Below are 22,740 nucleotides of genomic sequence, written 5' to 3'. Positions count from 1 at the left end.
TGGCATATTTTTTAGGGATGTGCAGATACGTGGTGAAAGAAACGTACTATGAAAAGTGTGGGAATAATAAAGACTAAAGCAGGAACTGATTCCCTCTGCAGGAGAAGGGAAGGGACCCGGGACTCAGGCAGGGCCTCCAGGGAGCATCCACAGTTATGTTTCTTGAGATTCTACTCCCTAACTTGGTGGAGGTCCTCTGTGTCCAATGTGTCAATATTCTTTATACCTTACCCATACTGTACAAATGCTTTATTTCTATTCAACATTTAGAAGGCAGTTATAAACAAGATGCATTCAATAGCAAGGTGGCAGATGAACATCAGGAAGGAACATCCATGAGCTTCCATCCACGGAACCTCACCATGGATACGCTTGTGATCAAGGGCCTGGTCTCCCCTCAAGACACGGTCACAGATCAGAGGCCACACCATCCTAGCAGTGGAAGCAGGACCAGCTGGGACAGGGTCCTTCTGTGACACCTGCTGCATCACCAGGCTGTGTGAACGGACTCAATTGCCAGAACTCACAGAATAGCAGTATCAGCGCCGAAACTCACAGGAAAAATGGTAAGTTCTAAGTTTCTCCATCAATAGTAACTCTCAGATTAATCTCTGTCATCCATCGCTTCTCCAAGAAATAACTTTTTAGGGTGACGTGCCAGGCGCCATGTTGGAGGGTTGGTGGTAGCGGCTTGGGGAGATGCTCGCTCTCTTGGTCTCACTCTCTCACATGCTTCCCCTGGCTCCCTTCGTTCCCCCCCACCCCACTTGGCCTGCGTGCTGGAGGGTGTGCGAGGGAGTGGGAGGATGTCGGGGGGTGGGGGGAGGCATTCCGGTCCCCAAGAGACCTGCGGAGGGAGGCGGAGACTGTGAGGGACTCCGGGAAGCCATGGACATTGAGAGGCTCCGGGAGGCACTGAAAGATTTTGAGAAGAGGGGAAAAAGGAAGTTTGTCCTGTCCAGGATCAGTTTCTTTGTCATGTAGCCAAGACTGGAGAAACAGATTCAGTGGTCCCAATTTAAAGGCTATTTTATTTTCAAACTGGAGAAAGTGATGGATGATTTCAGAACTTCAGCTCCTGCGCCAAGAGGTCCTCCCAACCCTAATGTCGAATATATTCCCTTTGATGAAATGAAGGAAAGAATACTGAAAATTGTCACTGGATTTAACGGTATCCCTTTTACATTCAGCGACTATGTGAATTGTTAACAGATCCAAAGAGAAACTATACAGGAACAGACAAATTTCTCAGAGGAGTAGAAAAGGATGTGATGGTTGTTAGCTGTGTTTATCCTTCTTCAGAGAAAAACAATTCCAATAGTTTAAATTGGATAAATGGTGTTATGCTTCCTGGAAATTCACCAAGCTATCCTGAGAGGTCTAATATAAATGGGCCTGGGACACCCAGGCCACATAATCGACCAAAGGTTTCTTTGTCAGCCCCCATGACAACAAATGGGTCGCCTGACAGCACAGACAGCAAAGAGGTAAATTTGCAGCAAAATGAAGAGAAAAATCACAGTGACTCTTCGACATCTGAATCAGAAGTTTGCTCAGTGAGCGCTTTGAAAAATAAACATCCAGATGAAGATGCTGTGGAAGCTGAGGGGCATGAGGTAAAAAGACTCACGTTTGACAAAAAAGGCGAAGTCAGAGAAACAGCCATTCAAGCAACTTGTAGCGAAATTTCTTCGGTTATGGTAGAAGAAACAGAAGCATCACCTTCATCTCAGGATAAAGATAAAGAAAGCCGTTGTACCCGGCAGCACGTTCAGAAGAGGATGAAGAAGATGAAGAGGAAGAAGAAGGGACTGAGAGACCATCTGTAAAAGGGAGGAGTAAGAAGATCCTCAAATTCTTGTATTCATTGCTTTCGTGAAAGAATTGTACATAATAGAACTCCTTGTAATGCCGACATTGGGCTTTTCTCCCACCTGTATGTAGTTGTTGCTGAATTTCAGGGGATGTGATTTGAACTATAGAACATCAGAATTCATGAAACTTAACTGTGGAGGTATTTTGAAAATAAAATTTAAGTACAACAACATTTGCTTATTTTTAGAGTCTTTTATGACATCAAGAGAAATGATCCCGGAAAGAAAAAATCAAGAAAAAGAATCTGATGATGCCTCAACTGTGAACGAAGAGACTTCTGAGGAAAATAATCAAATGGAGGAATCTGATGTGGCTCAAGCTGAGAAAGATTTACTACATTCCGAAGGTAATGAAAACGAAGGCCCCGAAAGTAGTGGTTCTTCTGACTGCCGTGAAACAGAAGAATTAGTAGGATCCAGTTCCAGTAAAACTGGAGAGATTCTTTCAGAATCATCTATGGAAAATGATGACGAAGCCACAGAAGTCACCGATGAACCAATGGAACAAGACTATTTAGAAACATTCAGATGCAGTATTTTACACACAGTTCTGGTTTTGACGCCGTATAAAACTTTTATGTAAAAAAGTGCACCTTTAGTTTTATAAGAAAAGCAGGTTGTAAAATAAAGTACTTTATGGATAATTCCTGGAAGAGTTGTACACGTAAGAACTGTGAATATCAGCTCCTCTGGGTCCTGCTTACCTTACCGCTGATCTTTCTTTCTTTTGGTCTGGGCAAATCAGTGGTTTGTGTATAGATTTTTTTTTTTTAAATTTAGGATTAAAGTTTTTAAACTGGAAGGTAATCATAATTTTGAAAAGGTTTTTGAGATTATCACATTTAGTTTATACATATGCAAGAAGGTTTTTATCTTGTCTCTTTCTGATAGCTCTAGCAGTTTTCATATTTTGGTCATAGTTTCAACATTTTAACATGTGAATAACAGGGTTTCATGCTGGTTTCCAGATTTTATGGTCCGGCTATGTACAATGGAACTTTAAGTTATATATATATATATGTATATATATGTATATGTATATATGTATATATGTATATGTATATATGTGTATATATGTATATATATAATTATAATTATATATAATATATAAATATATAAATATATATAAATATATATTTATATTATATTATATATATTTATATATAATATATATAATATATTTATTATATATATTTATATTATACTTATATTATATTACAAATATTTATATTATATAATATATAAAAACATATAAATATATATAATATATAATTATATATATTTATATATTATATTAATTATATATAATATATATTATATTATATATATTATATATATATTATTTTAAGGGGGGAAATGTTATATTTTTCTGTTTCCATAAGAGATGAATACAGTGGATACTTTTTCTATTGGTAGTGATTGAGTTCACCTCTTTCAGAAGACATTTTCTTTCTCTTCTGAGTAAATGAAATAAAATCTGGCCTTTGTGAAACCCTAGAAATCTTAAGTCTGTTGAAATACCAGGTTAAACACATTCCAAGAGATCTGTTCAAACTCAAATTCTTTTGTATACTTCTGAGGTGCCTGAGAAACAGACCTCATTATTTATGAGAAAATATTCTTTGTTTTTGGAAATTGTGTTCAAATGTTAGCTTACTATTTTGTAGAATGAATGTTTATGAAGCTGATATGAGGCCATCTCAGAACCAAGCAGGTTCCTTGACCTTTTGCTTGCTTTTCTGAACACTGTGAATATTACACGTCTTTCCAAATTATTCTAGAGTATGCAAGTGTCAATGGTATGAAACAGCATTGTACTGGAAGAATTAATATATTACTTTAATATGTACCTGAGCTAAATGACTGAAGCTTTAGGGGTGCATAGAAACCACCATAATTTGTATGACATTTTGAAGTGAATTAAATATTTTTGAACATGAAGAAAAAAAGTAACTTTTTATAGCTTTGCATGGGTCTATTTTTCAATTCATATTTTATTTGACTAACTGATTGAAAAGATATATATTGTGTGTGGTGTGTGATTTTGTCTGTCAGGATAATCATAGCTTAATTTCTATTATTATTATACCAATATCATTTAGTTTTTTTTAAGCTTTTCAATTCCTGAGGGTATTAATCAGGGTCTTTCTGTCTCATTAGACAGAAAACAAATCCAAACTGTGTGAGAAAAAGGAATGCATTGATCCCGAGGACTGAGAAGCTCCCAGGCTTAACTTGCTTGGGATTCAGCTACATGTACAGTTTCAAGTGGCGTCCTGAAACTCTCTCTACTTCCCCAACATCGGCTCCGTGTTTAGCTCCACGAACTTCAGACTTAAACAGCATCACTGGCTCCTGCCAGGATTCCATCTCCACGAACCTCAAACTAGAACACCAGCCTGGCTTGTCCACAGGTCTCCAGCTCCAAAACCTAAGACATCAGTGGCAGTACCTACTCCTCCCGGGGGCTCCAGCTCTGAGACCCTCAGACGTGAACCGCAGCACCAGCTCTTCCCCACATCTCCAGCTCCACGACCCTCAACTAGAACATACCAGCTCCTCCGTGGGTCTCCAGCTCCACGACCCACAAACTAGAACACTGCTCCCCACAACCTAAGACACATCAGAGGCAGCATTGGCTCCTCACGTAGACTCCAGCTCCGGGACCCTCATATTTGAACCGCAGGACCATCTCATCCCTGGATCTGCAGCTGCACAACACACAAACTAGAATAACATCAGCTCCTCCCCAGGTCTCCACCTGCACGGCCCTCAAACGGGAACATCAGCTCCTCCCCAGGTCTCCAGCTGCACGGCTCTCCAACGGGAACATCAGTACCTCCCCGAGTCTCAAGATGCATGGCCCTGAAACTGGAACATCAGATCCCCGCAGGCTCTCCAGTGGCACGGTCCTCTAAAGGGAACATCAGCTCCCCCACGGGTCTCCAGCTGCACAGCTCTCAAATGGGAACATCAGCACATTCCCGGGTCTCTGGCTGGAAGGCCCTCAAACAAGAACATCAGCTCCTCCCCAGGTCTCCAGCTGCAAGGACCTCAAACAGGAACATTAGCTCCTCGCTAGGCCTCCAGCTGCACAGCCCTCAAACGGGAACATCAGCTCACCCCCGGATCTCCAGCTGCACGGCTCTCAAAACAGAACATCAGCTCCCCCATGGGTCTCCAGCTGCATGGCCCTCAACATCAGCTCCCCGCTGGGTCTCCAGCTGCACAGTCCTCAAACTAGAACATCAGCTCCCGCCCAGGTCGCCAGCTGCACCACCCTCAAACCGGAACATCAGCTCCCACCTGGGTCTCCAGCTGCACGGCCCTCAAACTGGAACATCAACTCCCCCCGGGTCTCCAGCTGCACAGCCCTCAAAGGAGAACATCAGCTCCCCACTGGGTCCTCAGCTGCATGGCCCTCAAACTGCACCATCAGCTCCCCCCACTCCCCAGGTCTCCAGCTGCATGGCCCTAAAACTAGAACATCAGCTCCCACCCGGGTCTCCAGCTGCACGGCCCTCAAACTGGAACATCAGCTACCCGCCGGGTCTCAAGCTGCACAGCCCTCAAAGTAGAATATCAGATCCCCGCAGGCTCTCCAGCTGCACGGCCTTAAACTGGAACATCAGCTCCTGGGCCCTCAAACTGGAACATAAGCTTCCGGGCCCTCAAACTGGAACATCAGCTCCCCCACTGGGTCTCCATCTGCACATCTCTCAAACTGGAAATTCAGCTCACCCCAGGGTTTCCAAATGCACGGCCTTCAAACTAGAACATCAGCTCGCCCCCGGGTCGCCAGCTGCACGGCCCTCAAACTAGAACATCAGCTCCCACCCGGGTCGCCAGCTGCACCAACCTCAAACTGGAACATCAGATCCCCATGGGTCTCCAGCTGCAGGGCCCTCAAACTGGAACATCAGCTCCCTGCCGGGTCTCCAGCTGCACGGCCCTCAAACTGGAACATCAGCTCCCCACCAGGTCTCCAGCTGCACGGCCTGCAGACTGGAATATGAGCTCCCCGCCGGGTCTCCAGCTGCATGGCCCTCAAACTGGAACATCAGCTCCCGTCAGGTCTCCAGCTGCATGGCCCTCAAACTGGAATATCAGCTCCGCCCCAGGGCTCCAGGTGCACAGCCCTCAAACTGCAACATCAGCTCCCAGCCGGGTATCCAGCTGCATGGTCCTCAAACTGCAGCATCAGTTCCCCCCCGGGTCTCCAGCTGCACAGCTCTCAAACCGGAACATCAGCTTCCTCCTGAGTCTACAGCTTCACGGCCCTAAAACTAGAACGTCTGCTCCCCTCTGGGTCTCCAGCTGCACGGCCCTCCAATTGCAACATCAGCTCCCCCACCAGGTTCAAACTGTTCCAGGTTAAGGGCTGTGCAGCTGGAGACCCGGTGGGGAGCTGATGTTCCAGTCTGAGGGTCTTGCAGCTGGAGACTCGGGGGTAGCCGATGTTGCAGTTTGAGGGCTATGCAGCTGGCGACCCGGATGGGAACCGATGTTCCAGTTTGAGAGCTGTGCAGCTGGAGACACTGTGGGGAGCAGATGTTCCAGTTTGATATTCCTCCCCGGGTCTCCAGGTGCATGGCCCTCAAACTGGAACATCAGCTCCCCGCCGGATCTCCAGATGCACAGCCCTCAAACTGAACATCAGCTCCACCTTGGGTATACACCTGCACGGCCCTCAAACTGGAACATCAACTCCCTACCGGGTCTCCAGCTGCACGGCCCTCAAACTTCAACATCAGCTCCCCGCCGGGTCTCCAGCTGCACGGCCCTCAAACTGGAACATCAGCTACCCCCCAGTCTCCAGCTGTACGGCCCTCAACCTGGAACATCACCTCCCCACCAGGTCTCCAGCTGCACGGCCCTCATACTGGAACATCAGCTTCCCGTGGGGTCTCCAGCTGCACGGCCCTGAAACTGGAATATCTTCTCCCCCCCGGGTCTCCAGTTGTATGGCCCTCAAACTGGTACATCAGCTCCCCGGCCCTCAAACTGGAACATCAGCTCCCCGCGGTGTCTCCAGCTGCACGGCCCTGAAACTGGAACATCAGCTCCCTCCCGGGTCTCCAGCTGCACGGACCTCAAACTGGAACATCAGCTCCCGTCCAGTCTCCAGCTGCACGGTCCTCAACCTGGAACATCACCTCCCTACCAGGTCTCTAGCTTCATGGCCCTCATACCGGAACATGAGCTTCCCGCTGGGTCTCAAACTGCATGGCCCTCAAACCGGAACATCTTCTCCCCGCCACAGGTCTCCAGTTGCATGACCCTCAAACTGTTACATCAGCTACCCGGCCCTCAAACTGGAACATCAGCTCCCGCCGGATCTCCAGCTGCATGACCCTCAAACTGGAACATCAGCTCCTCCCGGAGTATTCAGCTACGCGACCCTCAAACCAGAACAGCTCCTCCCCGAGTCTTCAGCTGAACGACCCTCAAGCTAGAACATCAGCTCCTCCTCAAGTCTTCAGTTGCAAGACCCTCAACTTAGAACATCAGCTCCTCCCCGAGTCTTCAGCTGCAAGATCCTCAATCCAGAACATCAGCTCCTCTCCCGGTCTGCAGCTGCAAGACCTTCAAACTACATCAGCTCCTCTCCAGGCCTGCAGCTGCAAGATACTCAAATTAGAACATCAGCTCCTCTCTAGGTCTCCAGCTCCAAGACCCTCAATCTAGAACATCAGCTCCTCCCTGAACATCCAGCTGAAAGACTTTCAATGCAAACAACATAAGCTCCACCCCGAGTCTTCAGCTGCAACACCCTTAAACTAGAACATCAGCTTCTCTCCAAGTCTTCAGCTGTAGGTCCCTCAAGCTAGAACATGAGCTCCTCCCTGGCTCTTCAGCTGCATGACCCTCAAACTAGAACATCAGCTCCTCCCCGAGTCTTCAGCTGCAGGACCCTCAATCTAGAACATCAGCTCCTCTCCGGGTCTGCAGCTGCAAGACCTTCAAACTAGAACGTTAGCTCCTCTCCAGGTCTGCAGCTGCAAGACACTCAAACTACAACATCAGCTCCTCCCCAGGCCTCCATCTCCATGACCCTCAATCTAGAACATCAGCTCCTCCCTGAGTCTCCAGCTGAAAGACCCTCAAAGCGAACAACATCAGCTCCTCCCCGAGTCTTCAGCTGCATGACCCTCAATTTAGAACATCAGCTCCTCTCCGATTCTTCAGCTGCACGATCCTCAATCTAGAACATCAACTCCTCTCCGGGTCTCCAGCTGTAGGGCCCTCAAAATAGAACGTCAGCTCCTCCCTGAGTCTTCAGCTGCATGACCCTCAATCTAGAACATCAGCTCCTCCCTGAGTCTCCAACTGAAAGACCCTCAATGTGAACAACATGAGCTCCTCCCCAAGTCTTCAGCTGCACGACCGTCAAACTAGAACATCAGCACCTCCCTGAGTCTTCAGCTGCATGACCCTCAATCTAGAACATCAGCTCCTCTCCGGGTCTGCAGCTGCAAGACCCACAAACTAGAGCATCAGCTTCTCTCCAGGTCTCCAGTTGCATGACCCTAAATCTAGAACATCAGCTCCTCCCTGAGTCTCCAACTGAAAGACCCTCAATGTGAACAGCATCAGCTCCTCCCCGAGTCTTCAACTGAAAGACCCTCAATGTGAACAACATCAGCTCCTCCCCGAGTCTTCAGCTGCATGACCCTCAATCTAGAACATCAGCTCCTCCCCGGGTCTGCAGCTGTAAGACCCTCAAACTAGAACATCAGCTCCTCCCTGGGTCTGCAGCTGCAAGACCCTCAAACTAGAACATCAGCTTCTCTCCAGGTCTCTAGTTCCATGACCCTAAATCTAGAACATCAGCTCCTCCCTGAGTCTCCAACTGAAAGACCCTCAACGCGGACAACATCAGCTCCTCCCCAAGTCTCCAGCTGCATGACGCTCAATATAGAACATCAGCTCCTCTCTGGATCTGCAACAGCAAGACCTTCAAACTAGAACATTAGCTCCTCTCCGGGTCTGCAGCTGCAAGGCCCTCAAACTAGAACATCAGCTCCTCTCCAGGTCTGCAGCTGCAAGATCCTCAAACTAGAGCATCAGCTTCTCTCCAGGTCTCCAGTTCCGTGACCCTAAATCTAGAACATCAGCTCCTCCCTGAGTCTCCAGCTGAAAGACCCTCAAAGCGAACAACATCAGCACCTCCCCGAGTCTTCAGCTGCACGATGCTCAATCTATAACATCAGCTCCTGTCCGGTTCTCCAGCTATACGACCCTCAATCTGGAACATCAGCTCCTCCCTGGGTATCCAGCTAAAAGACCCTCAATGCGAACAACATCAGCTCCTTCCCAAGTCTTCAGCTGCATGACCCTCAGTCTAGAACATCAGCTCCTCCCCGAGTCTTCAGCTGAAAGACCCTCAAAGCGAACAACATCAGCTCATCCCCGAGTCTTCAGCTGCACAATGCTCAATCTATAACATCAGCTCCTGTCTGGTTCTCCAGCTGCACAACCCTCAATCTAGAACATCAGCTCCTCTCCGGATCTCCAGCTGTAGGGCCCTCAAACTAGAACCTCAGCCCCTCCCCGAGTCTTCAGCTGCACAACCATCAAACTAGAACCTCAGCTCCTCCCTGTGTCTCCAGCTCCACAACCCTCAAACTAGAACCACACCAGTTCCTCCCTGGGTCTCCAGCTCTACGACCCACCAATTAAAATAACATCAGCTCCTCACGGGTCTCCATCTGCATGATCCTCAAACTAGAACACCTCTCCCACCTGGATCTCCAGCTCCACGACCCTCACAGAACAGCCAAACCAGCTCCTTCACTGTCTTCAGCTCCACAACCTAAGACATCAGTGGCAGCACCAGCTCTTCCCTGGACCTCCAGCTCAACGACTCTCATAGACTTAAAAGGCAGCACTGGCTCCTCCCCAAGGCTCCATCTCCACCACCTTCAGATTTGAACAGCGATAGCACCAGCTCCTCTCCAGGTCTTCAGCCCCAAGACCCTCCCTGACCAATCCCTTCTTACGAAATTCAGCAGTCAAGAAAACTGCAGCAGAAGTAAATGAATAAATGTTTTGTTTTCAAATCGATGTCTCTTTTATGTTCATGAGTTAACTTTTCTACTTTCCATTAGCCTTGCAATCTACTTATGTCCAATGTGAAACAGAAACACATCATTTGAAATCACGTTTAAAAACTTAGTAGTATTTTTAAAGAAAATCACCACACAGCTGTAGATGCGATCTTATTTCTCTCTGCCTGTGCAGAAGTCTTATGAAAATTCAAACTATGAATTTACTTTGTTGAGATTCCCAGAATACACATTAATCCCAACTGTTACTCCCCTCCTTAAAATCTTTTAACATATTCCCATCACCTGAGCATAAATGCCAGCTCCCATCCACAGCCCAAAGTGCCCAGCACGGCCCTGCCCTCTACCCTGGTCTATGGTCTCCCCTCTTAAATGCCAGCTCCCATCCACAGCCCAAAGTGCCCAGCACGGCCCTGCCCTCTGCCCTGGTCTATGGACTCCCCTCTTAAATGCCAGCTCCCATCCACAGCCTACAGTGCCCTCACAGCCCTGCCCTCTGCCCTGGCCTGTGGTCGCCACTCTGGTGCCTGGCCCAGCCCTCCCCACCCCTCTGCCCTGGCTTATGGTCTCCCCTCTTAAATGCCAGCTCCCATCCACAGCCCACAGTGCCCAGCACAGCCCTGCCCTCTACTCCGGTCTATGGTCTCCCCTCTTAAATTCCAGCACCATCCACAGCTCACAGTGCCCGGCACAGCCCTGCCCTCTGCCCTGGTCTATGGTCTCCCCTCTTAAATGCCAGCACCATCCACAGCCCACAGTGCCCAGCACAGCCCTGCCCTCTGCCCTGCCCTCTGCTCTGGCCTAAGGTCTCTCCCCTGTGCCGTTCCCTTCCTGACGGACAGGCCTCTGTCCGTTCCTCAAACCACACAGGCTCAGGCCTGACTCCAGGCCTTTGCCCTGCTGTGCCCTCTGCCTAGGGTGCCTTTCCCGGGCTCTGCATCCTCCTCTCAACCCGCTGAGCTCCAGCCTGCTGGTCGCCCCTCAGGTGGATGAACACATGGTGTCCTCTCGCCCCGCTGGCTTTTGCACAGGCTCTTCTCTGTGCCAGACACGAACCCTCTCTATCGGGGTTTACTCTCTAAATACCATTCGTCCTTGGAGTCTCCACTGAAATATTGCTCCCTGCCCACCCCCCTCCCTTGGACTTAACCTTGGTTAGGTTGCCAACCCCCGTCTCCTGACTCCGAGAAGCTAGATGCTCTCCTAGCACTCAGAACTTGCCCATCGCCACATTTTGCACACCCGTGATTACTGGGTTAGGTTGGTGCACAAGTCATCACGGTTTTTGCCATTACTATTAATGAACTGCAGCACTGGCTCCTCCCCGTTTTTTTTTTTTTTTTTTTTGCCATTACTTTTAATGACTGCTGCACCAACCTATTAGAATCATTTATATTTATTCATCCATCATCTGCCTTCCCCTCTAGAAAGGAAGCTCCATGAGAATGAAGGCCAAATCTACTTAAATCACTCCACCTTCCCACACATTGTCAATAATCATTTACTGACTGACTGATAGAGAAATGCCTTCCCTGTTGCTGGGATGAGGCACATGACACGCCCCTTTGAAAGTCACTGTCATGGACAGTTGGCATTTGCTCTTCACTGCTGCACCCGTGGCGTGGCTGGGCTTAGGCTGATCTAGTCTGGCCTTGACTCCAGGCTGAGGGTGGGAACCATGCCTGCTCCACACGCCTCTCATCCCACAGCCAGAGCCGCCGTTCCCTGGGGCACGCACATCTCGTGGGGAAAATCAACAGCCTAAGAGGGCAGGCCTGGCAGTGCCACACATTCCAGGCTTCTGCTTGTGCCGTGTCTGTGAAAATCTTGTTGGCAGAAGCAAGTCACCCAGCCACGAGCAACACCTATAAGTCCATCCACCCTCCCTCGGGCCCTGGCAAGGATGTGGCTGTGTCATACTCTTACAGGGGGAATGAAAAACTGAGGCCCAAAATTAAATCACCCATGGCAAGAAATGTCAGTCTCTGTGTCCCCACACTGGAATTCTTCTTCACCAGCGGGTTTGCCTGAGCTGACTTCCCTTTGCAATGGTGTCTGCAGGTTTAGGCCAATGCTGTTCCCCATGGAGGACATAGAAGCCTCAACGGGCCTCTCTGTTGGGAAGAATAAGATATTAGCTTGGCGCGAAACAACCGCAAGCCACAGGTGGCCCACGCCCCGTGAGACAGGAGAGGGGCAGAGAACTGTGGGAACTCAAGAAAGCTTGCATCCCTAGCCCCTCCCATGTCCCCAGCCCCTCCCCTGTGTCCCCAGCACCCTCCTGTGTCCCCAGCACCCTCCCCTGCATCCCCAGCACCCTCCCCTGTGTCCCCAGCCCTCTCCCCTGCTTGCCCCATCTCTTTCTTTTTTTCATTTTCTTTCTTTCCTTTTGTTTGATTTGAGACAGGGTCTGGCTCTGTCACCCAGGCTGGAATGCAATGGCACGATCTTGGTTTACTGCAACCTTCACCTCCTGGGCTGAAGCAATTCTCCCTCCTCAGCCTCCCCAGTGGCTGGGACTACACATGCACGCCACCACACCCAGCTAAATTTTTTTTTTTTTTTTTGGGAGAGACAGGATCTGCCATGTTGCCCAGGCTGGTCTCAAATTCCTGAGCTCAAGGAATCTTCCCACCTCAGCCTCCCAAAGTGCTGGGATTACAAGCATGAGCCGAGTCCAGCCTGCTTTATTTTTCTCTACAGTACTTGGAATCTTCTAATGTACTAAGGACACGTGTATTTTCTTTCTTTCTGTCTTCCCTAGAACAGGAGCTTAACGTGAGCAGGTGTTTTTGTTTATCTCATTTATCACCCTATCCCCAGTGCCTGGAACAGGGTCTGGCACATGAATGGTGTGTTCTAAATAAATATTTTTAATAGATAAATAAATGAAATATCCTACAAGAGAAAGCTAGTATCTGGAACTCACCCATCAACAGAATCTAAAAGCCAAAGACCTTTAGCCTGTCTCCGCCTCTGAACACACCCAACCCCGGAGGAGCCAGCAGAGGAAAAAGAGGAACAAAGGTGGGGAAGGGAGCAGGTGGTGCCCACCAAGTAAGGAACCCTGAGGCTTAGGCCGAACCTGAGCTGCAGAAGGGACCAATCTAGGAACTGGGTGTGAGATTAAAGTTTAGATTTGTCTGGCTTGGATTTTTTAACACCGAAACAAGGGTTAGTCCATTCTTTTTTTTTTTTTTTTTTTTGAGATGGAGTCTCACTGTCCCCCAGGCTGGAGTGCAGTGGCGCGATCTCAGCTCACTGCAACCTCTGCCTCCCAGGTTCAAGTGATTCTCACGCCTCAGCCTCCCGAGTAGCTGGGATTACAGGCGTGCACCACCATTCCCAGCTAATTTTGTATTTTTAGTAGAGATGGGGTTTCACCATGTTGGCCCCCTGGCTCACGCCCGTAATCCCAGCACTTTGGGAGGCTGAGGTGGGCAGATCAAGAGGTCAGGAGATCGAGACCATCCTAGCTAACATGGTGAAACCCTGTCTGTACTAAAAATACAAAAAATTGCTGGGCGTGGTGGCTCACGCCTGTAATCCCAGCACTTTGGGAGGCTGAGGCGGGTGGATCATGAGATCAGAAGATCGAGACCATCCTGGCTAACACGGTGAAACCCTGTCTCTACTAAAAAGACAAAAAATTAGCCAGGCATGGTGGCGGGTGCCTGTAGTCCCAGCTACTCGGGAGGCTGAGGCAGGAGAATGGCATGAACCCAGGAGGCGGAGCTTGCAGTGAGCCAAGATAGCACCACCGCACTCCAGCCTAGGCGACAGAGACTCTGCCTCAAAAAAAAAAAAAAAAATACAAAAAATTAGCTGGGCGTGGTGGTGGGCGCCTGTAGTCCCAGCTACTCAGGAGGCTGAGGCAGGAGAATCGCTTGAACCCCAGAGGCGGAGGTTGTAGTGAGCCAAGATCGCGCCACTGCACTCCAGCCTGGGCGATAGAGCAAGCCTCTGTCTCAAAAACACACATAAAAAAACCTTCAAACGAATGTAAGAATTATTATTTTTTAAAGTACAGCTTTAAAAATGCCCCTTACAAATACATCAGTGTTATATTAAGGCAAACCTACTTCAGAAGCACAAAGTTAATTTCTTATAATTTCAAGAAATATGTGAATGTTTAAAAAAAAGAAAAAAAAACACCCGAAAAGGGATCAAACTCAAGATAGTTTGGAACATTTTATTGCAAAAAGAAGGGCAGAGAACAGTCTTCTTCTTCATACCTGTTCACCACAGACCTCCCTGAGAGCAGTAATTTTTAGCAGCTCTCCTGTGCAAACAAGTCTCATGAAGGAATCAGTGTATGGGCCACAAATACCTTCTCAGTGTGGTTTCACCTAGAATACAAGCACTCAGAAGCACACATTTAACTGAAGTGAGAAACCAGGCCATTTTGTAGCTTCAGTTTTTCTACCAGTAATATATTAATTTCTTGAAATAGCCTAATAATTTAGTTCTACTATCAAAACAGAAGCCCAATCTGGGAGCACAATTATTATAGAAGTCAAACTAATTTCAATCATATTAGTATAGGAATTCATATTAGTATAGGCTGAGGCAGGAGGATCACTTGAGCCTAGGAGTTTGAGACCAGCCTGAGCAAGACAGTGAGACTCCATCTCTAATTTTTTTCTTAAAATAAAGAAATTCAGAGAGAAGAAGGAAGAGGATATGTGTTTATCCAAGGACAAATTTTGTGTGCCTGTACATACAACACAACTATGAACCTTCCTTCACGCAGCTCACAATCTAGTAGTGAGAGGAAAGTACGAAAACATGAGCCCCCACGATGAGGAAAAAGGCTCATATCAGAGAAAAGAAAAATGCTGCGATGACCCAATGGCAGGAGCAGCGCGCATCCGCTTTGTTTTTTTGAGATGGGGTTTCGCTCTGTCTCCCAGGCTGGAGTGCCGTGGCTTGATCTCAGCTCAATGCAGCCTCAACCTCCCAGGCTCAAGTGATCTTCCCATCTCAGCCTCCCAAGTAGCTGGGAATACAGGCGTGCACCACTACACTTGTTTAGTTTTTGTAGAAACAGGGTCTCACAATGTTGCCAAGGCTGGCATCCTGAAGGGCGGGTGGGGCTTCATCCTACAGAGATGAAAGGCAGAAGCAGCTCAGAGCCCAAAGCAAAGGGGTGGAGGACAAGGGCGTCTTCAGAACAGAGTGGCTCAGCTGCGACATCCAGTAGGATGCCACCAGGCAGAGGTGTGGTGGAAAAACACAGGGCCACGGTGAATGCTCACATGTGAGGAGCAAACCACCACAGAACACAACAGAAACACGGTGTACTAAATCAGGCTTCAAATTGCAGCCCTGCAACTTCAGAGCTACTGCAAGTAACCCAGAAAGGGAGCACGGACAGCACCGCCCACTGCCTGAGGCTATGAGATGGACCAGAAACCTGTGCTTACTAACAACCTGCCTTATTCCAGAAGGAATTCAGGAAACACAGAGACACTCACAGTACAGCAAAATAAAGTAAATGTGAATCATATTGGTTGAGAAGAAAGTGAAGAGTCTAAGACTATGTCATAAAGTTTACCTCTACTCTAAACTCTCATTACTGGTGAGCCACCAATCTGACTTCAAGTTTTCTAGCAGCTAAATTGAAGAGGAAAATGTAATCAGGTAAAGGTTTATAAGATGCAAACAAAACAGAACAGCCACCACAGTTTCTGAGAACACGCGCAGCTCCAGGAGAAATGGGGTGGCCATCTCCTGGGGCTGCCCTGCAGCAGGTGTGTGAGCCCCAAAGCCAGCATCTCTCAGGGTGAACAGTGACTACGGGCTTCATGGGGCCACATGCCCCCAGCACAAGCTGAGGAAATCTCCCAGGGCAATTCAGGCAACAGGGTCTCACAGTGTCGCCCAGGCTGGTCTCAAACTCCTGGGCTCAAGGGATCCCCCTGCCTCGGCCTCCCAAAGTGTTGGGAGGTCAGGCGTGAGCCACTGCACCTGGCCCTGCACTCACATTAGAGAAGAGGGCTTTACATCCTGAAGGGCGGTGGGGCTTCATCCCGCAGAGATGAAAGGCAGGGAAGCTCAGAGCCCAAGGTAAAGGGGGGCGCCTAAGAAAAGTGACTCCATTGGGACCACGGTGAGAGGGTCCCGATACACAGCTTGGGTTAAGCCAGACACTGATTTCAAAGTATCTCAGGAATGGTGGACTCAGCACCCATCAGGCAATTCTCTCAAGCAGTCTCCTGGTAGATATTTAGTAGCAGCTGAAATCAAGATTATGTTCTGATAGACACTTGCTGATGGTTAAAGAGCTATATACACTTTGAGGACCAGCTGAACTGGGGCAGGACTAACACCCTCTGGTGAAAATACGGGAACCCAAACACACAAGTCAGAGCAGGAGGTGTCTCCCCCACCCCCAAACAATAATGCTGACCTTGGATTTGGGTTAAGTGCCTAGCCCAGCGTGTGAGTGTTCAGTAAGTGGAAACCATCATCACCATCATCAGGTAATGGAAAACCATCAAAGCTTTGAGCTGGCTTGTTAGCCAAGAATAGTAGCAGTGTATTAGCTACTACTAATACTCACAGCTGACAATTACTGAGCACTTGCTCCGTGCCAGGAATCACGGAAGCACCTCGCATGCATTTCCTCAATACTCCCTCCCAGTAACAGCGAGGACACAAAACTGGTAGAGCCAGGACTGGAATCCAGGCAGGCCCCAAAGCACTCCAGTGGAGCCTGCCAAGGTGGGCAGGCGACCATGCTAATGAGGTCCAGTATTTGACCACCACTCCTGGTTGAGCAAGTTTCACAGAAATCCTAAAACTAAACCTAAAATCTAAAAAGTTGAGCAAATGCATAAAAAGCAGCTGTTAAAATGGATCATAAATCTTGCATCACTCGCTGGAAAACCACTCAAAATAAACGTCTCTGAGACATGGCCTCTGAGGAGGGCACTCCGTGTGGCTCGTATCACCCTGGTGACAAACCACGTGAACCTGGGTGGTCACCTGACCATATTGAACAGGTGATACACAGAGCCATTTGCATCCACTGTGGTCAACATTTAGGAAGTTTTAAGCTGAGATTTGCCAAATTGTAGCCTACTGGATTCCGGGTTCTCTTGACATCTCTTACTAGTAGCCACGTCTTGCACTTTCCGAGTAAAAACGAACTGAGATGCAAATAAAAAAAAAAAAACAACGAGGATTTAAGAATAATGAAAAGAGAAAAACCAAGAAAGCACAATCACTAGTGTAGAGATAACAGCATTTCTGAATTCCCTGAAAACAATCTATATAAATGCATGTGAAATAATACACCAGCATCTGTGGCCCACACGCCACATATTAGGAACTGATGTCGTAATATAAGGTAAACATGTTACTCCGAAAACACAAATCCTCACAAATCATTAGGCAGTAAGGCTGAATCCAGCACCCGCCACCCCCAGCGCAGTGAGGCAGTGTCTAGCAGCCGGAGTGCTCCCCGCGCCCCAGTTCAGTCTCTGGCAACTTCAGATACTTCCCACTAATAACGAGAAGCCTTTCAACATTTTCACAACATCTCAAAACTGACCCCTTTTCTAGCTTAAATGGCACGGATCTGGAAAAGCAAACTATACACAGAATCAGAAAAGATGACTGCCCCTGAGGGATTACAGAAAAAGTGGCAGTCAGGTTTCAATGAAGTAAAATGTGTCCAATGATAGCGCAGGGGAGGGGGATCAACTGAGCTGAAACTGGCAAGAACGTAACTCCAGGGAGCTCACAACACGCAAGGACCCGGATTTCCCGCTGCCTGAACGCCCAGTATTCGCACACTGATAAGAACACCTCCCCATAATCCCCTGGCCAGCGCCTCCAACACCCCCAATCCTTTCCCTAGGAACCCAGTCCCAGTTTCTGCAGTTCCTGTAACAGCCACGTTCCCACACAAGTGCTGCCTGAGCTCCCCAAGCCCTCCAACAATCACCCCCCAGTGCCCTCGAAGGTCTCTTCAGAGAAGTCACCAAGATGCAGTCAGCGAGGAAATTCAAGCACCTCCAACTTACCAAAAGGCTTTCGGCTGTACAGAGCTAACCTTCCTATTCCCCTCCTAAACCTACAATCTAGTTTTCATTTCTCAAGAAGCCTTTCCCTGTGCTCACGCACGCAGTTGTTAGCTGGCTCGGTGAGGCACTCCAAGCAGTAACAGCGGTAGCCACAAAATAAACCAGAAGCATCTCCACCATGAAGCAGTAATAACAATTTGTCCTAATGATTCCTTTGTCCTTGGAAAAACAACTTCAGAAAGTTATCCACTGTGAACAGGGCAGGCTCACGGCTTCTTGGTCCGGAGACCCAGGTCCCACTGGCCCACTCACCGTTGGAGAGAGCTTGCTGAAGCTCGGTGTCTGATATCACTCCACTCCTGTCTTTATCGACCCTATAACATCAAGAAGACCAAATAAGCTGGCGATCGAAAGTTCAGGAAAAGCAAAACAAACGTCTCCTGTCAACCCTGCACCGACTCTGGAAGGCTCCCTCCTGGAACCTCCGCCTCTCCCGTCCCGCTGAGTACAGCGGAATCAAGGAAGTGCCCCAGGAGCCGATGTCCAGTGTGGTCTTTCCCTAAGAGGACAATCATCTTTCTCTCTCTTTTCCCACCTCAATCCTTCCCTTCCTTCCCCTCCTGGCCTGTCTGAATTCCCATTTGCACCAGTTTCCCTTTTTCACAAACAAGAAGAGATTCCCTCAGATAACTAAGCCATTCCCTGGCCATCAGTCACTACAGTTTCGGACATTCAGTGGAAAAGCAACCAGGGACAGAAGGCGCCGCCATAAAGGTCACCTGGCCCGAGCAGACGCCAGGTCGCTGCTTCTTCCTTGGCTGCTGACATTTTAACAGCGGCCCAGGCAGTCTGTTTCCGCTTTCCCCAAACAAGCACCCTGGAGACCCTCCCCCTGACGGCTCTTGAGGCGAGAAAAAGGGCCTAGCCCAGGAGCCGGTGGCAGCGACCTCGGGTCTGCAGTGGCGCACTCCGCATCTTGGGAAGGGCCCGACGCACAGGACAGGGACCGGGCAGGAGGCAGGGGCGGCCCCAGGAGACCGAGCAGGGGAAGGTGGAGACTGCGGGGGACCCGCCGGGGGACGGGGGCGGCCGTGTCCGCCTGTCGGGGCAGGGGTCGGGGGCGGCGGCATGGGACGGGGGGGGGGGGGCCGCGGGGGACCCGACAGGGGACGGAAGAGGCCGCGGTAGAACCGGCAGGGAACGGGGTTGGTCGGGGCAGAAGTCGGGGTCGGCCGGGGGAGTCGGGACAGGGGTCGGGGGCCGCCGCGGCGGCGGCGGGAGGTGCCCGGGCGGTGCCAGGCCGCACCTCTGGAAAACGTTCCACAGGAAGCTCTGGTCCGGCAGCGCCGCGCCTGCAGCAGGCCCAGGGCCGGCCCCAGGGCCGGGGCGGTAAGAGTAGGCGGCCATGGGCCAAGGCACGCGGCTGGGCTGAGGCGCCTGCAGCGACGGGAGACTTCTCAGGCCGACTCCGCTTCCGCCTCTGCCGAGGGCAGGGCCTGGCATTATCGCCACTTCCGGGGGCGCAGGAAATGCGTGGTCTCCGGGATGGTCACGGGGTCCCGCGCAGCCAATCCCCTCGCAGCTAAGTTGCCAGGCAACGCCCTGGCGCCTGCGGGGCGGGCGGGGTCTGGGAGCCTGGAGGAAGCGAGAGCTTTGGCGCAGGCCGCCTGCGCGCTGTGCCAGGAAGGCGCTTGGAGAAAATGTCCGGCCCCGCGACCTGGGACAGGAAGTGATGGAGCACGGACTTAGTTTGCCTTTCAGTTCTTGTATAAATAGTTTTGAGGTGAATGTGATTTGCTAACAGTCGGAAACTCTGGGCGGGGCGCGGTAGCTCACACCTGTGATCCCTGGCCTTTGGGAGGCGGAGGCGGGCGGAGCTCTTGAGCCCAGCAGTTCGGACCAGCCTGGGCAGCATGGCTAGACCCCATCCCTACAAAAATTACAAAAAGTAGTCGGGCGTGGTGGGCTCCTGTGGTCCCATCTACTCCGTGGACTGAGGCGGGAGGATCGCCTGAGCCCGGGAGGTCAAGGCCGCAGGGAGCCGAGCTCACTGCACTACAGGGGTGGACAGCGAGACTCTGCCAAAAAAAAAAAAAAAAGAAAGCAAAAGCAGGCCGGGCGCGGTGGCTCATGCCTGTAATCCCAGCACTTTGGGAGGCCGAGGCCAGTGGATTACCTGAAGTCGGGAGTTCGAGACCAGCCTTGGCCAATTTGGAGACACCCCGTATCTACTAAAAATACAAAATTAACCGGGCGTGATGGTGCACGCCTATAATCCCAGCTACTCGGGAGGCTGAGGCAGGAGAATTGCTTGAACCCGGGAGGAGGAGGTTGCAGTGATCCGAGATCGGGCCATTGCACTCCAGGCCTGGGCAACAAGTGCAAAATTCCGTCTCAAAAAAAAAAAAAAAAAAAGTCAAAACACAATTCGGGTGGGAAGGGCAGTGTGCAGCATTCTCGGTTGTCTGTTCCGCCCCCAAAAGCTTCCCTCCTTTAGGTTTAACCTGCGCCCCCGCGCTCTGCATCAGCGCGGCCCTCGACCCCGTGCAGCTGGAAACACTGGGCGCCTCCCTGCTGGGCCCCTTCACACCCCGGTGGTGGTGCAGCCCTGCCTCCCGCAAGACAGCACTGCCTTCCTGCTGGACACAGTTCTAAGGTGGAGCCTGGAGTGCCTGTAGCACAAATCCCGGAATTGGGAAGTGCCCAGCTTTGGGCCACTGTGATCCCTGGGTCTTTCCCGCGCGCGTAGTCTCGTGCCGCCTTCCACCCCGGTCCTGTGTCCTGTGCCCCGGTTCAGGTTACTACAATTATTCTCATTATTTCATGGGGTTATTTCAGCTTTTCAGCACTCATTCCATGAATGCTAACTTTTTTCATCCTCATACTTCTAGGGTTGTCTCTGAATTTTCACCCAGTTGTCTACCAAGAGCCAAGGACGTGGTCTTTTATCAGTGGCACCTGAGACTTTCTTCCCTGTGGACGCAAATCCATTATTCAGCACTCTGGGCACAGCTACAGATCTGATCAGCTATCCATTCTCCAAACTATCTCATCCTCTGTCCCATTTTTCTGTCTCTCTTGTCCACAAGGCATATACCTGAGAGTTTTCAAATTCCTCAGAGAAATTTAGCTGTTCTGTGGCTTTGGCATTCACCTAATGTGTTAATCTACAAACCTTTTTTACAGTGTGGATTTTTTTTTCATGATGTGAATTCAAGTGGTTTCTAATGTTCTCTTCATAAAGTTGTAAACCAAAAATAAAATTCTAAGGCCCCACCCCATCTGAATGGACCCCTTCTCTGGGCCAGGGCACTCCAAATTAACCTGAAAACCGTTCAGGCCACGACATGAAGTGGGGGCGGGTGGGACATGGCTGACTATGCCCTCCTCCCTTTTGGAATTCAGGGAAAGCCAACACAGACCTTAAGTCTAATGAGAAACACCATCTACTCTCTCTGAAGCCTGCTACCCCAAGGCTTCTTCTGCTGATAAAACTTTGGTCTCCACAACCTCTTATAACCCAGACATTCCTTTCTATTGGTAATAACTCTCAACTAATTGCCAATCAGAACATTTTTAAATCTACCTATAACCCAGAAGCCCCCACTTTGAGTTGTCCTGCCTTTCTGGACTGAACCAATGTATATCTTGAATAGATTTGATTGATGTCTCATGACCCTCTAAAATGCATAAAACCAAGTTGCACCCCAGCCACCTCCTGAGGTCTGTGTCATGGGCGTGGCCACTCTGTTTGGCTCAGAATAAATCTCTTCAAGTATTTCACAGAGTTTCAGCCTTTTCATTGACAAAGTATTCATATCACTTGTTGAAGAATCCTTTCTAGAATCTTCCACAGCTCTTTGATCTGTAGTTTCTGAAGTCCATCTTTATTCTCCCTCCCATCACTGGCTCCTGTTTTGTTCTCCAGAACTCTGAAAATACTAACAACTATGATTTTGTGACACAATTTGGAAGTTCTTACAGGGAAACCTCAGCAAGAAACAGCTCAGTGCTGGACGCAGTGGCTCATGTCTATAATCCCAGTACTTTGGGAGGCTGAGGTGGGAGGATCGCTTGAGGCCAGAACTTCAAGACTAGCTTGGGCTATTTTAAAATTTTTTAAAAGGGGGAGCATCTCAGTGACTGCAGCAGGCCTCAGCCTCCACTCCCAACAGTTAGTTGGGCTCTACCAACTGTTGGCCGAGTCTCCAACCTGGAGTACCACAGCCATCATCACCCATGGCACCCAGGAGTGCTCCGTGATGCTTTCCCTTTAGTTCTAGGGGTAGAAAATGCCTTCATTCAAGAGAGGACACACTTAATGAATGCAACCAGCTAGAATCCACCCTTTTAATATTTAAATATAATCCACCCTTATAATATTTAAATATGTGGCTTTGTTTAATCCTCCCCATGCCAAGGCACCATATCCACATTTTACTGAAGACAAAACTAGAGTTCAGAGAAGGTAACTTGCCTAAAGCCAAGCAGGCAGTAAGAGGAGATTCAAGCCCAGATCCTTTTGTGCTTTTTCTGCGTCATCTCAGGGGCAGCAAGGCTGACTCTTGAAAGGGAGGTTAATTACTATGAAATTAAGGTTTAAAGAAAAAACACCCTGGCCAGGCGCGGTGGCTCACAGCTGTAATTCCAGCACTTTGGGAGGCTGAGGCGGGTAGATCAAGACCATCCTGGCTAACATGGTGAAACCTCGTCTCTACTAAAAATACAAAAAATTAGCCGGACGTGGTGGCAGGTGCCTGTAAT

At 49.4% G+C, this 22,740-nt stretch overlaps 2 protein-coding genes, 1 long non-coding RNA gene and 2 pseudogenes across 6 annotated transcripts in view; 4 read left to right on the top strand and 1 right to left on the bottom strand.

Moving 5' to 3' along the window:
• PDCD6 (programmed cell death 6) overlaps positions 1 to 19,536 on the bottom strand; it is a 41,430-nt gene extending 21,894 nt beyond the window's left edge. The window contains exons 1-2 of one of the 4 annotated variants that reach the window (XM_527191.9): positions 19,283 to 19,536; positions 18,289 to 18,350 (exon numbers count right to left, since the gene is read on the bottom strand). In XM_527191.9, coding sequence (XP_527191.4) covers positions 18,289 to 18,350; positions 19,283 to 19,479 — 259 coding nt within the window. In that variant the 5' untranslated portion in view covers positions 19,480 to 19,536. The remainder of the gene's footprint in view (positions 1 to 18,288; positions 18,351 to 19,282) is intronic. The other 3 variants (XM_024356513.3, XM_009448737.5, XM_003950491.6) reach the window with 3 other exon arrangements.
• Positions 874 to 1,979, top strand: LOC129135402 (serine/threonine-protein phosphatase 4 regulatory subunit 2-like; annotated as a pseudogene).
• On the top strand, positions 4,485 to 5,839 carry LOC107974585 (mucin-1). Its single transcript, XM_063811028.1, has one exon. The coding sequence runs from the start codon at positions 4,734 to 4,736 to the stop codon at positions 5,694 to 5,696; it is 963 nt and encodes a 320-aa protein (XP_063667098.1). The 5' UTR covers positions 4,485 to 4,733; the 3' UTR covers positions 5,697 to 5,839.
• LOC134809948 (uncharacterized) lies at positions 6,455 to 7,356 on the top strand (annotated as a pseudogene).
• Positions 19,537 to 19,598: 62 nt separating the features above from the next.
• Positions 19,599 to 21,756, top strand: LOC107974587 (uncharacterized). The gene is made up of 3 exons (XR_008547842.2): positions 19,599 to 19,759; positions 20,474 to 20,773; positions 20,868 to 21,756. It is a non-coding gene; the product is annotated as an uncharacterized LOC107974587 (long non-coding RNA).
• Positions 21,757 to 22,740: the final 984 nt, after the last annotated feature.

Source organism: Pan troglodytes, chromosome 4 (assembly GCF_028858775.2).
Source record: "Pan troglodytes isolate AG18354 chromosome 4, NHGRI_mPanTro3-v2.0_pri, whole genome shotgun sequence".
NCBI classification, from domain to species: domain Eukaryota; kingdom Metazoa; phylum Chordata; class Mammalia; order Primates; family Hominidae; genus Pan; species Pan troglodytes.
Note: the sequence above shows the minus strand (reverse complement) of the source record. Positions and strands in the feature narration are given on the sequence as shown.